Genomic DNA, 16,769 nt, shown 5'->3' with positions numbered 1-16,769 from the left:
CTGGACAGGCTCCCCCGTAGCGACTGTGGCACACAGAGGACTTGGTTTACTTGCAGAGTGTGTGTCTACTTTATAATCCTCATCCTGCACCACGATTACTCACAGTGAGTACCCTGCTCCCCCTGCACCCTGCACTCCCGAATAAACATGAACACCCCTGAGCCTGGGGCCATCCCTACCTGTGGAAGGACTAACATCAGGCTGCTTAACTCCATCTGCCCCGGTACGCCTCACAGCAGTGGCGGTACTCCCATTACCGCAACCCACAGGTGGCATCAGGAACTTATCCCCTGTAAATACCCCCTTTTCAAAGATCAAAGATCAAAGTGTCCGCCAACCTGGGTTCGGGCCCTCTCGAGCCACCACGATCTCGAATCCGAGCAGCCCGACCAACACTGGGGCGGTACACGACATTCTCATCTAATGTTTTCTATTGCTTGCAGGTTGGTACTTAAAAATTGCGCAATTTTCATAGTGGTGCTGCAAGATATTGTGGATTTTTCCAGTTGGCTGTGGGCTCAGTTTTGCGTCTATTGTCTCAAATATTTGGGTACTCATTTATCAGACAATGAAAGTAGTTATGTTGCTTTTGTATTACTATAAACAAGGTGTGGGTTCCGTTCCTATCAATGCCCTTTGAGAAGCATGAAGCACCCTGACTAGCTTCCAACAAGCCGTCCAAGACTATTTGGCCTTATCATCAGCCAAGGTTTGCTGCATGCCATAAATTTTTTGATAACCTTCAAATATGTGGTGCCCCTGAGGTTTCAGTCACCACAGGGTACTGCATCTTACTTAGGGTGCAGTACTCATCCCGGGTAAGGAAGAGGTAAATCACTGGTCTCTCTTACATTCACACACACACACAGTTAGGTGCTTTCCCACTGGGATTGGCCTAGGGTAGATAGGGGGGTGGCCATCACGAGGCATGGGACTTTCCCGGTCACTAGAACAACCACCTGGGGGGCGGCACCACTTGGGGAAAAGGAAGGAGCATCTTTACACTAAAAGAGTTGACCCCGAGCACAGCTTGGGGTGAGGAGCACAGTCAGGACCTCGGTCCAGGCTTCACTTTACACTTCTGGGAGCACTACAAGACCTGTGGCTTGCAGCAGGCAGCTCAGGCCGGGCTCTCAACAGCTACCGGGGATTCCAGGGTCTACGGAGAGTGCAGGAAACACCTCCATCCATCTTCTATACACGGAAATGGAGGGACCCCGACCAAAAAGTGATCTCCGAGATTATCTGGGATCATTTGGGGCTCATTACGGTAGAGACCGGCACTCCAAGGGTGACAACCGGACTGTGAGTAAAAGATCTTGAACCGCAACCACTCAGTCAGCCCTTCATTGCCGGCACCGTCGCCCCGCACTTCGGCAACAATGGCCACTACCTACCCCCATCATCTTTCCTGGGGCCTAGCTCTACCTGTGGGGAGCTGAACCATCCCGGCTGCGACACCATCCGCCTCAGAGTACAGCACTTGCAGCGGCGGCTAATCCCTGGCTGCACACCACAGGTGGGGTCACAACATAACTACTCTCAACATCCTCAACCCCTTCATCCTCATTATCCCACCATCCATCCCTTCATGGACACCTCAGGGGTCACGAAGCCAGGCAGGGCCACCCGTGACATCCCCTGACTCTCGCCGGCCCGGTGACGAGTATTCCCCAAGGCCCGTGGTGTGCTCCATATACATCCAGAGTGGAAGGATAATAATTGTTCAGCCATATAGGTTTCTGCTGTGTACTCACTTATCATCGTAGTGCCACCTGCCAGCGCCGCTTTTGTGCCTTGGAAGAAGTCATCAGCACCTGTCATTCCCAAGATCGGCATCTGTAGCCTTGTGTGGACATCTATTCCTCCAGGTATAACAAGCAAACCATGAGCATCGATGGTCTTTACTCCACCAGGGACAATCAGGTTTTCCCCAATTTGCCTGCATAAAAAAAATAAAAACTAAGAAAAATCCAAAATCAAAAAGGTAATTTATGGAAAACCACGAACATGATTTTCTATGACCTTGGCTGAGATTATAAATCTGTCTTATACCTCCAGTCCTCCATTGTATATAACAAGATGATGCTACATGCTATAATATATGCAGAACTCCACATCTCCAGAAGTGATAGAATGTATTTATTCTAAGAAATAATCCAATTTAGTCATGTAAAGGTCTTTCATCTTTACGGCTTTCATCAGATAATCCAGTTGCCAGTGTTGCAGATGGAAAGTCTTTATGATGAGTATTTGCTGGCGGTATGGAGGATAACCCTTAGCAATTTCCATCAGTGCCACAGTCGTTATTGGAGCGGCTCCACCCTGCTCCATTCCAGCGCATATGTTAAGCTCTATAGGGTGCTTTACACGCTGCGACATCGCTAGCGATTGCACCCGCCCCCGTCGTACGTGCGACATTTGGTGATCGCTGCTGTAGCGAACATTATCGCTACGGCAGCGTCACACGCACATACCTGTGCAGCGACGTCGCTGTGACCGCCTAACAATCCCTCCCTCAAGAAGGAGGGGCGTTTGGCGTCACAGCGACGTCACCGCGACGTCACTAAGCGCCCGTCCAATAGAAGCGGAGGGGCGAAGATGAGCGGCCGTAACATCCCGCCCACCTCCTTCCTTCCTTCTTTTCCGGTGAACGCAGGTAAGGAGATGTTCGTCAATCCCGCGGTGTCACATATAGTGATGTGTGCTGCCGCAGGAACGATGAACAACATCGTACCTGCAGCAGCAACGATATTAAGGAAAGGAACGACGTGTCAACGATCATCGGTTTTGGACGATTTTGCGATCGTTGATCGTTGCTCCTTGGTGTCACACGCTGCGATGTCGCTAACGGCGCCGGATGTGCGTCACTAACGACGTGACCCCGACGATATATCGGTAGCGATGTTGCAGCGTATAAAGCACCCTTAACTCTTACTTAGGCCTCTTTCACACGTCTGTGCTTCAGGTACGTGTGACATCCATCACTCATGTTATTCTAACTCATATGTCCATGCTTTCACACGGCCTGAGTGGCCCGCACAGACACAAGGAGATATGTCCATTTTTCTCCAGCAGCACAGGTGTCACACATTCCAAACACTGATGTGATCCGTGTGACATCAGTATGACACGTAACGAAGAATACACGTGTATTTGAAATAAAATTATTTTCTATACTCACCTGTCTCCAACCCTGCTGTCTTCGGCGCTGCTGTCACTTGCGTCTGGGCTGCTCATTATGCTCATTTCATATTTACTGCAATACGGACCCGAAAGCAGCAGCAGCGTTGGAAATAGCATCGCCGGGGACAGGTGATTATCCAGCAGTGTGTGTGCAGTGACTTCACTGTTTCATCAGAGTATCCAATGAACTCGGATGACCTGCTGACATCACTGCCGAGTGACCCGCGCTGCTGCAGGTGTCGCGGCAGTGACTTCTCGGGTTCATCAGAGTTCACTGGGAACTCCGATAAAACCGTGACGTCACTGCCGCGGCTGCTCACACACTGCTGAGGGTTCGCCTGTGGTGACCAGGGCTGACCTGATCTCAAGTCACTGCAGGGAAGCACACACAGCAATGTGTGCGTGTGCGACTGCAAGGACTGCTCTCATAAACAATGGGCCCCCTCCTAATTGGATAATGGCAAATTAGGATTTGGGCCTTGACAGGGAATTAAACTGGAAAAGAGAGTGTCTTTTGTCTTGATTTAAAAAATAATTTTCTCTTTTTATGTCTTTTCACGTTCGCTTTTGGGGAATGTCGTGGGACCTTGCAATGGATTATGGCGAACCTTTTGTATTTTTTTAAAAAATAAAGAAATAAATTGGCGAAAGAGGGCTGGAGTCGGGGTTTTTTTATTCAAATAAAATTTTTTATTCTACTTTCAACACCTGGATTAGTACTGTGGGTGTCTGGTAGATGCCCACCCATTACTAATACCCGGGCTTGATGCCAGCTGTCAATTCCCAGCTGGCATCAACCCCACAACTATTACCCCGTTTGCCACCGCACCAGGACAACGGGAAGAGCCGGCACCAGAATTGGTATATCTAATTTATGTTAAATGTTCTTTCTTATTTTCTTTCTTTATATCTCTCTATCTATTTTATCTCTTCTATCTATCTATGTATTTATCTTTCTATACCTATCTATTTTATCTGTTCTATCTTTGTATATCTATCTACTGTACTGCACAAAAGACAAGCCTTACTCCATATAGGAAAACTTACTTTATTAAGCCATCTTCTATGTATATGTCTGCACAGAATGACTGATCGTCATTTACAATCTTCCCTCCTTTGATCAGAAGTCTGTCACTCTGCAGAAAAAAAAAGCAGATATAATATACATGAGGTCCTACGGTCCAACATTCTAAGGGTGGAAAATACAGACACGAAATGTGGAGTGCAAAAACCTCACACAACGAAGGACTGAATGAACGATCCAAGTGAGTGAACAGCGATCTCTCCTGACACCCCCATACTCAGATTGGTCAAGTGCACATGTGTTCTTTATGGGGCTGCAAATCAATCTTCTGCTAGACTCCTGTGAGAGCAGAACAAAAGCTAAAGCGAGTAAAGAGGTTGTCCACTACTTTTACATTGATGGTCTCGCCTTAGGCGGGCTTTGCACACTGCGACATCGCAGCCCGATGCTGTGATGCCGAGTGCGATAGTGCCCGCCCCCGTCGCAGCAGCGATATGTGGTGATAGCTGGCGTAGCGAAAATTATCGCTACGCCAGCTTCACACACACACTCAACTGCCGTGCGACGTCCCTGTGGCCGGCGGCCCGCCTCCTTGTTAAGGGGGCGGGTCGTGCGGCGTCACTGTGACGTCACACGGCAGGCGGCCAATCGGAGCGGAGGGGCGGAGATGAGCAGGATGTAAACATCCTGCCCATCTCTTTCCTTCCGCATATCCTACGGAAGCCGCAGTGAGGCCGGTAGGAGATGTTCCTCGCTCCTGCGGCTTCACACACAGCGATGTGTGCTGCCGCAGGAGCGAGGAACAACATCGGACCGTCGCGTCAGCGTAATCATGGATTACGCCGACGCTGCACCGATGATACGATTACGACGCTTTTGCGCTCGTTAATCGTATCATCTAGGCTTTACACACTGCGATGTCGCATGCGATGCCGGAAGTGCGTCATTTTCAATTTGACCCCACCGACATCGCACCTGCGATGTCGCAGTGTGCAAAGCCCGCCTTAGGATAGGTCATCAATGTCTGATCGGCCGGGGTCCGACACCCCGCACCCCCACCGATCATCTGTTCTCGGTCCCGGCGGCAGCAGGTGGATGCATATGCTCAGTTCCGGAGCTGCTCCATCTTCTGATGGCGGGTGGGTACTGCACATCTGCCTGTCATGCAATTCATTAGGAGGCAGATGTATAGTACTCAGCTGCCACTGGTATCAGAAGACGTGCAGATCTGGAACTGGGCATTTCCGACCGCCTGCTGCCGGCACCAAGAAAAGCTGATTGGCGAGGTTGGATGCTGAGCAATCAGACATTGATGACCTATCATAAGTGTGGCGCCCCTGAGGCTCAAGTCGCCACAGGGTACTGCACCTCACTTAAGGTGCAGTATTCATCTCGGGTAAAGAGGGGGTTAATCACTGGTGTTTCTAGATTTCACTTTACATACAGCTTAGGAGCCCTCTCACTGGGGACTGGACTAGGGTAGGCTGGGGGTGGCCATCACGAGGCATGGTACTTTCCCTGTCACTAGAACAACCACCTGGGGGGTGGGCACAACTTGGGGTAGAAGTAGGAGCAACCTGGGCACAATCTTCAGTCTAGTTGGGACTTCAGTTCTGGCGACACAACACCACTTTCTTCTTTCTTTCTTCACGGTACCTGAGGCTTGGAGTGGGATGCTCAGCCCGGGTTCCTCACTTCTGACGGGGCATCCCTTGGGAAAGGACACTTTCAAATACCGGTGGCTATCTCTAACTTACCCGGGATCGGCTGTAACCCATCACGGCGAAGACCAGCACCTCCGTGCAACCCACGGACAGCGAGTAAAGACCTGGAACCGCAACTACTGGGTCCGCCCTTCATTGTCGGTGCCCTGCGCTTTGGCGCCAACAGCCACTACCTCCATCATACTCCCTTGGGCCTAGCTTCACCTGCAGGAAGATGAACTATCCTAGCTGCAATACCATCTGCCGCAGAGGACAGTGACCGCAGTGGTGGATAATTCCTGGTCACATAACGCAGGTGGCGTCACCAGACAACTACTACCTACTCCCAACATCCTTTATCCTCATCATCCCACCATCCTTCCCTTTTTGTGGACACCTCAGGGTCACGAAGCCGGGCAGGGCCACTCGTGACATCCCCCTGACCCTCCATCGGCCCAGTGACGAGTATTCCCCAGACCCCCTGGGGTGCTCCATAAGCATAGACCATCAATGTAAAAGTAGTGGCCAAACTCTCAAAGTCAAATCACCAGATCCTGTCAACTCACAGATTCTGGCGGCTCCATGGTTGTCTCATCCAACTGAGCCGACTCGGGGGACTGTGATCTGTACATGGCAGGATTAAAGAGTAACCGTTGTTTTAATTCTTATTTGATAAATCAATAGTTCACATTGAAGCAGGACTGTATCATGTGCTACACATCGAAAACTTTCACATTTATCTATTGCAGACAAGTAAAAGTTTACAAAACTGATCATTCTGAAGGCCACTGCCACGTGATGGCGAACCTCTCAGTGGGTCCTTACGGTAAAGGTGTGGGGTCCCACGGCTTCAGTCACACCACCATGGCCGGCACACAGCAAGTGAAAGCTAAAAAACTCATCTTCCATGTACTCAGACTAACAGCTAAGAGCAAAATAGGCAAAACTCCTCTACAGTGTCATTTATAGGGTAAATGGGAGGAGGGCTGGGACCTAGTAAAACAAAAAGAAGGGACAGACGATGCAATGTTACATAACTGTAGAAAAAAAAAGGCGTGAACCAAAACTTACAGTGCCTTGCGAAAGTATTCGGCCCCCTTTGAATTTTTCAACCTTTTCCTACATTTCAGGCTTCAAACATAAATATAAAAATTTTAAATTTTATGGTGAAGAATCAACAACAAGTGGGACACAATTGTGAAGGTGAACGATATTTATTGCTTATTTTATGAAAAATAATAAACTGAAAATTGGGGCGTGCAATATTATTGGTCTCCTTTAAGTTAATATTTTGTAGCGCCCCCTTTTGCTGCGATTACAGCTGCAGTCGCTTGGGGTATGTGTCTATCAGTTTTGCACATCGAGAGACTGAAATTCTTGCCCATTTTTCCTTTGTAAACAGCTGGAGCTGAGTGAGGTTGGATGGAGAGCGTTTGTGAACAGCAGTTTTCAGCTCTTTCCACAGATTCTCAATTGGATTCAGGTCTGGACTGTGACTTGGCCATTCTAACAGCTGGATACGTTTATTTGTGAACCATTCCATTGTAGATTTTGCTTTATGTTTGGCATCATTGTCTTGTTGAAAGACAAATTTCCGTCCCAGTCTCAGGTCTTTTACAGACTCCAACAGGTTTTCCTCAAGAATTGTCTGTAGTTGGCTCCATCCATCTTCCCATCAATTCTAACCATCTTCCCTGTCCATGCTGAAAAAAGCATGCCCAAACCATGATGCTGCCACCACCATGTTTGACAGTGGGGATGGTGTGTTCAGGGTGATGAGCTGTGTTGCTTTTACACCAAGCATATCGTTTGGCATTGTTCCCAAAAAGTTTGATTTTGGTTTCATCTGACCAGAGCACCTTCTTCCACATGTTTGGTGTCTCCCAGGTGGCTCGTGGCAAACTGTAAACAACACTTTTTATGGATATCTTTGAGAAATGGATTTTTTCTTGCCACTCTTCCATAAAGGCCTGATTTGTGCAGTGTACGACTGATTGTAGTCCTATGGACAGACTCTCCCACCTCAGCTGTAGATCTCTACAGTTCATCCAGAGTGATCATGAACTTTTGGAGTGAGTTTGCTGCACTGGAAGTAAAGGGGGATGAATAATATTGCACGCCACAATTTTCAGTTATTTATTTTTTACAAAAGTTTAAAATAAGCAATAAATTTCGTTCAACTTCACAATTGTGTCCCACTTGCTGTTGATTCTTCACCATAACATTAACATTTTTATTTTTATGTTTGAAGCCTGAAATGTTGGAAAAGGTTGAAAAATTCAAGGGGGCTGAATACTTTCGCAAGGCACTGTATACACTGATCTATTGTAGACAAGCAAAATTGTGCACCGTTCCTATTACTGGCACAGCGCTTGTGAAAATAACTTTACATCCAGATGCTGGGTGCACCACACTGTCCAGCGTTCACTCCTTGCATGCTTGTGTGCGCATGCGCACCTATATTGACTACCTGATTCTCTGTGGATGCCACTCGCTACACCTTCAGGTGTATAAGTGGCATCAATAGAGAGGAACCAGGTAGGAAAAAGCGCCCATCTACTGCATGCACCCCCGGCCGGCGCAGTCAATATAGGTGCGCATGCGCGAACAAGCATTAATGCAAGGAGTGAATGCTGGCTATCACAAGCTACAGCAGTTCCAGAAATGCAAATCAAGGGGGAATACTGGTGAGGAAGGAGTTCCGTCTACATTGGCAGAGGCTCTGAGCTCGCTGATTGGCTGCCGCACTGTCTAGTATTTTTAAACCAACAGCAGCTGGGGTAGAACCTAATCTAAAAGGGAACAACCCCTTTTATTGAGCAAAGGTCAAACATCATATGATATAAGTAAGAGGGACTCTGGCACAAGAATTTTGCTTCCTTATCTGTGAGCAGCATGATGCAGGGGCAGAGATCCTGATTCCAGTGATGTTTCACTTACTGAGCTGATTACTGTAGTTTGAATAAAATTACTGATTTATTCCTAGCAGTTCTCTGGTTGCTGAGCTTAGTATAACTCCACCCACACCAGCTTTCTGTGTGCACTGTGCATAGGCAGAAAGCTGTCAGTTACCAATGGGGATGGGGTTTTTGTATGAATATGGTACCAAGTTTACTAGTCCTCTAGGGATAATCTCCTGATGCTAAAACTGTGATATTTATTTAAAACTACAGCAGTCAGCCCAGTAAGTGACACACCGCCGGAATCAGGGTCTCTCTCTCTACGTTATGCTGCTCTCAGTTTCAGTAGTGAAATCCTGCTAACAGCTTCCCTTTAAGGCTTTAGCCCCATGGCTGTATATGTCCCATCCAAGAGGCTATGAAAATTACAATGCAATTCTGTGACATCCCTGTACCGAATCTGCCTCCCTATGTATATCACAAGCTCCCCACTGCTTGTTTCCCCTTATAATTGTTTATATATGTATTTATTTCTACTGTATAGTGTATACGGGTCTACTTATCAATTTATGCATCTATCATCTCTCATATCTCATCAAATATCTATGTATCCATCTATAAATCAAGCACAGGCAATCACTATATTGGAGTTCTTCTGCTTTGTCTTCTGTTTTGTATATTTATTATCTATCTATTTATTTATACCTCATTTCTATTATCTATGAATGTATCTATCACTGTATATCTATATAACCTATTATCTCTAATTTCTATCTCTATCTATCTAATATCTATCTGATATCACTTTAATATACAATCAGTCTTCTATCGATCCATCCCATATCTATTTATCCATCTATCTATTTATATATCTGTCATGTTTCAGATCTGTTTCTCATATCTATCTATTTACCTATCCTTTATCTATCTATGTAACGTGTTCCTCCGAAAATCAGAAAGGGTGTCATATTATTTTGTGCTCAGAAAGATGGGGTAGGGCTTATTTTCAGGGGATGTCTTATTTTCTTTCCATAAACAACAATCCACAATCATTCTTGATAAAAAAAATCAACATTTATTCAAATATAATAATATTGTATTCTGGAACATCAACATAACTCTCCAAACCATCCGACTATCTATCCCTCTATCTATCTATTTATCTATCTATCCATCTATCTATCTATCTATCTATCCATCTATCCCTCTATCTATCTATTCCTCTATCTATCTATCTATCTATCTATCCATCTATCTATCTATCTATCTATCTATCTATCCATCTATCTATCTATCTATCTATCTATCCCTCTATCTATCTATTCCTCTATCTATCTATCTATCTATCCATCTATCTATCTATCTATCTATCTATCTATCTATCTATCCCTCTATCTATCTATCCCTCTATCTATCTATCTATCCCTCTATCTATCTATCTATCTATCCATTATCTATCTATCCTTCCTAATAGCTATCTATTTATCCATCCCTCTATCTATCTATCTATCCTAATATCTATCTATCTATCCTAATATCTATCTATATATATCTATCTATCCTAATATCTATCTATCCTAATATCTATCTATCTAATCTATCTATCTAGCTATCCTTCCTAATATCTATCTATCTATCCTAATATCTTTCTATCTATTATCTATCTATCTATCCTAATATCTATCTATCCTAATATCTATCTATCTATCTAATCTATCCTAATATCTATCTATCTATCTAATCTATCCTAATATCTATCTATCTATTTAACCTTCCTAATATCTATCTATCCTAATACTTTCTATCTATCTATCTATCTATCTATCTATCTATCCTATTATCTATCTATCCATCTATGCATCTATCTCTCCTTCTATCCATCTATGTATATATATATATATATATATATATATATATATATATATATATATATATATATATATATATATGAAACGTATCTATCCATCCCTCCATCTATCTATCTATTTATCTATTTTCTATCCATCTATGTATTGTTTATTTATCTATCTATAACAATATATATCATCTATTATCTATCCATCCATCTCTCTCATTTACCCACACTATACATATATACAATTCTATTATACTCACACCCACATTTAATCCTTACTTTGATCTATAACAATACATTTTTACCAGGAAAGGACAAACAGATCTAAATATAAACCCAGAGCTACAAATACCCATGGAGGAAGGTCAGAGCTGGACACATGCAGAATACTATAGCAGAATAGTGTCAGAAAGATACAAGCAGCCACAGTGTTCTCTATGGAGGTAAACAATCCCCCTGCCCTTGTAATGGTGACTCCAGGAGGGGATCATCGCTGTATCTTTGGGGTCCATACGCTTCTCTGGTATAATATAATTAGTCCTGTGCTATTATTTCGCCTGTAGTCCTCTGCTATTGGCTTTCTGGCTGTAAATATAACGATTTAGCTACATATTTGCCAATAATCTGTTGGCTTCTGATCATGAAGAACAGACTGAACAGATTTATTTGCATTTCATGAGCAGGAAATAAAGTGACCCAGATTCAATACCAGCTCATCAGTGATGGCAATTTACACCCAATTGTCCTGTGCTGTGTATTGTGGTCATTATTCACACAGGAGAGCATAGGATAGGTGATGACCACAATACAGTCACCAAGAGGTAAACAAGGCAGAGTATCAGGCTCCATGCAGCCTATCTGTGTGCACAGGAGGATCCGGGCTCCAGTATATGGCACATACAGTCCTACTGAGCCCTATGGTGAGCCCTATGGGGGGCACTGGGTGCACTGCCTTATTAAAGGGCCTCCTGGCACTGACTCTTCACATGTCATGGCTGTGTAATGAATCATCCACCTGCCCCCTCCCTGCAGCTTACACTGATCCTGGGGATGTTCTTCTTTCCTTGGTAAGACATCCTGGCTGTTTGAGACCCCAATTTCCCAGCAGTAAGGGGTCCCGGGTGCAGGCTGTGCTCCGGTGTATTGTGCTGCTGGCGGCGGCTCGGATGGTGGGGGATGTGCCTGCGCTTTTTGTTGTGCAGGCTCTGTGGCTCCCCCTGCACTGGAGGAAGCAGCGAATCCTTGATTACAATGCCAGCCTCATCCTCCAGCCACGGCCTCTCCTAGGGCCTGGAGCCAGCCCACCTCCCCCTCCAGAGGGCGAACAAAAGGCTGCCGGTGACCCTGGAGCCGCAGCGCCCCCGAGCGGCCGGCACAGCCCGTGCACTCCCCCGGAATCAAGGGGTTAATGCAGCATCCCTGCTCCTCTGTGTGAGGAGGGGGCTGACCCCAACCACCTGGAAATACGGACACTTCCAGGAATGTTTCCTCAACTGTGACCCCCAAATCATCCTCACAGGCCTCTAACATCACCCCCAAAAGATCAGAGATATACATAATATTTACAAAGAGACACAGATCAGATACAAGTGCAGGGAAATAATACAGGAGAAATGCACCTGCAGCAGAAAAAGTAGTGTATATATATATATATATACCGTGTATTCCTATGCATAAATCACATGAATATATAAAGATGGATTGCTAGAATGTGTTATTCAATGAATACATAAATACATACATTATGGACAGATGTAAATAAATTCGATATATACAGTATGTACACACACGTTTAAAATGATACATTGCATATATTGGATAGATAGAATATGAAGTATATGAAATAGATATACAGTAGAAACAGATAGAAGGGTCAATGGTATGTGGTTAAAAAGGTAGTGTATTCTATAACCTACCGTAGAATATTGACATGTGAGTTGTTTACTAAAATCAGCAATGTATATTTTCATAACATGTCTGGTTATATTCATATTACTTTGTGTTAAAATTAATAAAAACATTTAAAAGAAAAAGGTAGAGTACTTTTGAGATAGATACTATGAACAGATAGATTTTTTTAAACATATATCTATCATCCATCTATCTACCTATACATCTATCATCTATCTATCTATCTATCTATCATCTATCCCTCTATCTATCTATCTATCTATCCCTCTATCTATCTATCTATCTATCTATCCCTCTATCTATCATCTATCTATCTATCTATCTATCTATCCATCTATCTATCATCTATCCATCTATCTATCATCTATCTATCTATCTATCATCTATCTATCTATCTATCCCTCTATATATATATATATCTGTCTATCTATCCTTCTATCTATCCATCCATTTATCTACCTATAAATCAATCTATCTATCTATATATCTTCCTGTACATTTATCTATCTATCATTCTATCTATCTATCATATCTATCTATCTATCTATCTATCCCTCAATCTATCTCTTTTATATATATATATATATATATATATTAGTTCAATTATGATAGATAGATGGAGAGATAGATAGATAGATATATAGATAGATAGATACATAGATAGATGGATAGATAGATAGATAGATACATAGATCATAGATAGATAGATACATAGATAGATATATAGATAGATAGATACATAGATAGATAGATAGATAGATAGATACATAGATAGATGGATAGATAGATAGATAGATACATAGATCATAGATAGATAGATACATAGATAGATAGATAAATACATAGATAGATGGATAGATAGAGGAATAGATAGATACATAGATGGATAGATAGATAGATAGATACATAGATCATAGATAGATGGATGGATAGATAGATAGATAGATAGATAGATAGATAAGTAGGTGGAGTGCGTACTACACAGAATGAATGTGAAAACACTTATTAGAACACTAGGAGCGGATACTTTTAGTGCGGTATATGAAGCTTTCCTTATGTCACCTTTGCCTGAGCCCTGAATGCAGTTTTGTCCTTCTCTCCGCTCCTCTTCTCTCCGCTCCTCTCCTCTCCGCTCCTCTCCTCTCCGCTCCTCTTCTCCCCGCTCCTCTTCCTCTGCTCGTCCTCGGTTGGCCCCCGCCCGTCCACGCTGCCCGAACTCCCGGACTCACTCCCGGACTCACTCCCGGACTCACTCAGCCCATCTGAGCTGGCGCCAGATCCGGACACCTCTGCTTTCTTGTTTGCACTTTTCTTCCCAACACTCAAGGAATCAAAGTTAATTGTTTTATTTTCGAATGCCCCCTCCACATTACAGAACATGCCCCCATACTTCTGCCTGGGTTTAGGGCTGCCAGATCCCAGAGTAGAAAAGTAACTGGGGACATCTCCATCCACTTTCTCAGCCCTGCTCCTCTCTGCCATCGCTGCTGGATGTGTGACTGCAGGATAATCCAAAGTGAAGTCTCTTCTTGGGCTGCCAGGCTGAATCTGAGGAAGGGACCGAGTCTACAGCGTGTCACATAACCCCCTGAGGTTATACCCCAGATGGCTGCGACTTCTGAAGCCTGACTGTGCTGTCCAAGGGGTGTGGTGCTGAAACCACAGTGCAATGTGCTGTCTGCACAATAACTAACAGAACATGGTAATGCAGACATAGTGTGCACTGGGGATAGAGAGATAGATAAATAGATAGATAGATAGATAGATAGATAGATAGATAGATAGATAGATAGATAGATAGATAGATAGATAGATAGATATTAGGATAGATAGATCGATAGATAGATAATGGATGGATAGATAGATAATAGATAGAAAGATAGATAGATAGGTGGATGGATGGATTGATTGATAGATGAGAGAAAAAATGTGACATGAATATATTAGAAACATTAAGAGATAATTAAAATGTTAGAAAATTGCACAAGTAGGAAAAAGATATGAAATATATATATATATATATATATATATATATATATATATATATATATATACATATAGATAGATATAGATGATAGATAAATACAGAAAGATAGATAACAGATATGTAGATAGCTAGAAGGATAGATGGATAGATAGATAGGTAGAGGGATAGATGGATAGATAGATAGAGGGATAGATAGATAGATAGATAGATAAATATAGATAGATAATATATAGAGAGATAGAAGATAGACATAAAAAGACAGGTAGATAGATGGATAGATAGATAGATAGATAGATAGGTAGATAGATAGATAGATAGATAGATAGATAGATAGATAGGTAGATAGATAGATAGATAGATAGGTAGATAGATAACTATACTTTACGGAGTATGCATAAAATATTAGCCCTACTCCAAAAATAAGCCCTAGTTGCGGTTCTATAAGGAAGTGTCCAAGCAGCTAAAAAGTTAAATAATACAGCAGGACCCTTCATCAAAGAAAGCAGACATCCCCAAAGGAAAGTAACCCCCCCCCCCTCCAAAAGACAAAATCGCACTCACCAGACCCCAAACAATTACAGTTGGCAGGTGCTGATAGTGGATGGGCTCTCACACAGAGATCTGCCTCTCTGTCGGGTGCCTCCCAATTCCAGCTGCATTGCACTGCAGCTCTCACAAACAGATTGGGTACCAGTATCACGCCGCATGAGTGATACTGCTTCTAGTCACCAGGCGAAGCCAACCACTGTAGAATGCAGGGAACCTGACAGTGACGCAGATTTGTATGTGAGAGCCCATTCACTTACCAACTCTGATGCTTTTGGGGTCTGGTAAGCCAAATTCACACATCTGTTAAACACAGACCCCACATTCGGATCATAATACCTGTCCTGACCAGAGGGTCTATTGATTTATTGTATATAGACTTATAACCAATTTATATTTTTGGTGACATGCATTTAGTAAAATATGGATCAAATAAAGAATCTATAATATTGTGTGGCACGATGGTCTTATCCTTGAAGTTGTCTAACCCAAAAGTTGTCCCACCATGACTGCTGAATGGATGCATAGGGCATGTTTCTTAATCATTGCAAAGACATAGGAAATATTCAATATAGTATAGAGATAATTGAGTCCTAAACTCTTGACTTCAGTAATTCACACACCAACCCCTGTCATTGCGTTGGGTTGTGCTGGAGGCGAGCGTCTGACAACGCACATCAATGTCCTTGTGTCATGTCCATGTAGTCAGACAGATCCTACTGTAGGTGGCTGTCTCCCATTAAAGCTTACTGTGCCTTACAGCCATAGCCTAAGGCTTGAGAGTATGTGTGTCTCTTTTATGACATCCTTTCTTCCAATTTATTGAATCACAGAAAAGAAAACAAACAAAATAGACATAAAGTGTAATCATATAAACAAACCAAACCGGTGTACCTGCCCCTCGTTTGCTGTGCCTTGTGCACAGAGGCTGTATGGCCGCCGTGCATGGAGCTTATATATACATCTCAGGCAGCTTCCCTGGGCTGATTACTTGCTACATTAGCATGTATGGAGCAAAGCTACAGGGGATTACTTGTGCATATTTCATCTGATGGCACATGCCACTTGTTTAAATTAATTAGATCACTATTGAATCCGACAGCAAAAAAAAAATATACAGTACAGACCAAAAGTTTGGACACACCTTCTCATCTCTAGAACAACTGTTAAGAGGAGACTTTAAGCAGCAGCCTTCATGGTAAAATAGCTGCTAGGAAACCACTGCTAAGGACAGGCAACAAGCAGAAGAGACTTGTTTGGGTTAAAGAACACAAGCAATGGACATTAGACCAGTGGAAATCTGTGCTTTGGTCTGATGAGTCCAAATTTGAGATCTTTGGATCCAACCACCGTGTCTTTGTAGAAAAGGTGAACGGATGGACTCTACATGGCTGGTTCCCACTGTGAAGCATGGAGGAGGAGGTGTGATGGTGTGGGGGGCTTTGCTGGTGACACTGTTGGGGATTTATTCAAAATTGAAGGCATACAGAACCAGCATGGCTACCACAGCATCTTGCAGCGGCGTGCTATTCCATCCGGTTTGTGTTTAGTTGGACCATCATTTATTTTTCAACAGGACAATGACCCCAAACACACCTCCAGGCTGTGTAAGGGCTATTTGACTAAGAAGGAGAGTGATGGGGGGCTACGCCAGATG

At 43.5% G+C, this 16,769-nt stretch overlaps 1 protein-coding gene across 1 annotated transcript in view; it reads right to left on the bottom strand.

Moving 5' to 3' along the window:
• Positions 1–14,135, bottom strand: part of DPYSL4 (dihydropyrimidinase like 4) — a 70,799-nt gene extending 56,664 nt beyond the window's left edge. The window contains 3 exon segments of the mRNA XM_075348492.1: positions 1,758–1,942; positions 4,234–4,322; positions 13,642–14,135. Coding sequence (XP_075204607.1) covers positions 1,758–1,942; positions 4,234–4,322; positions 13,642–14,061 — 694 coding nt within the window. The 5' untranslated portion in view covers positions 14,062–14,135.
• Positions 14,136–16,769: the final 2,634 nt, after the last annotated feature.

Source organism: Anomaloglossus baeobatrachus, chromosome 5, assembly GCF_048569485.1.
Source record: "Anomaloglossus baeobatrachus isolate aAnoBae1 chromosome 5, aAnoBae1.hap1, whole genome shotgun sequence".
NCBI lineage: Eukaryota > Metazoa > Chordata > Amphibia > Anura > Aromobatidae > Anomaloglossus > Anomaloglossus baeobatrachus.
The sequence above is the reverse complement of the archived record's forward strand: the minus strand, read 5'-3'. Positions and strand labels throughout refer to the sequence as shown.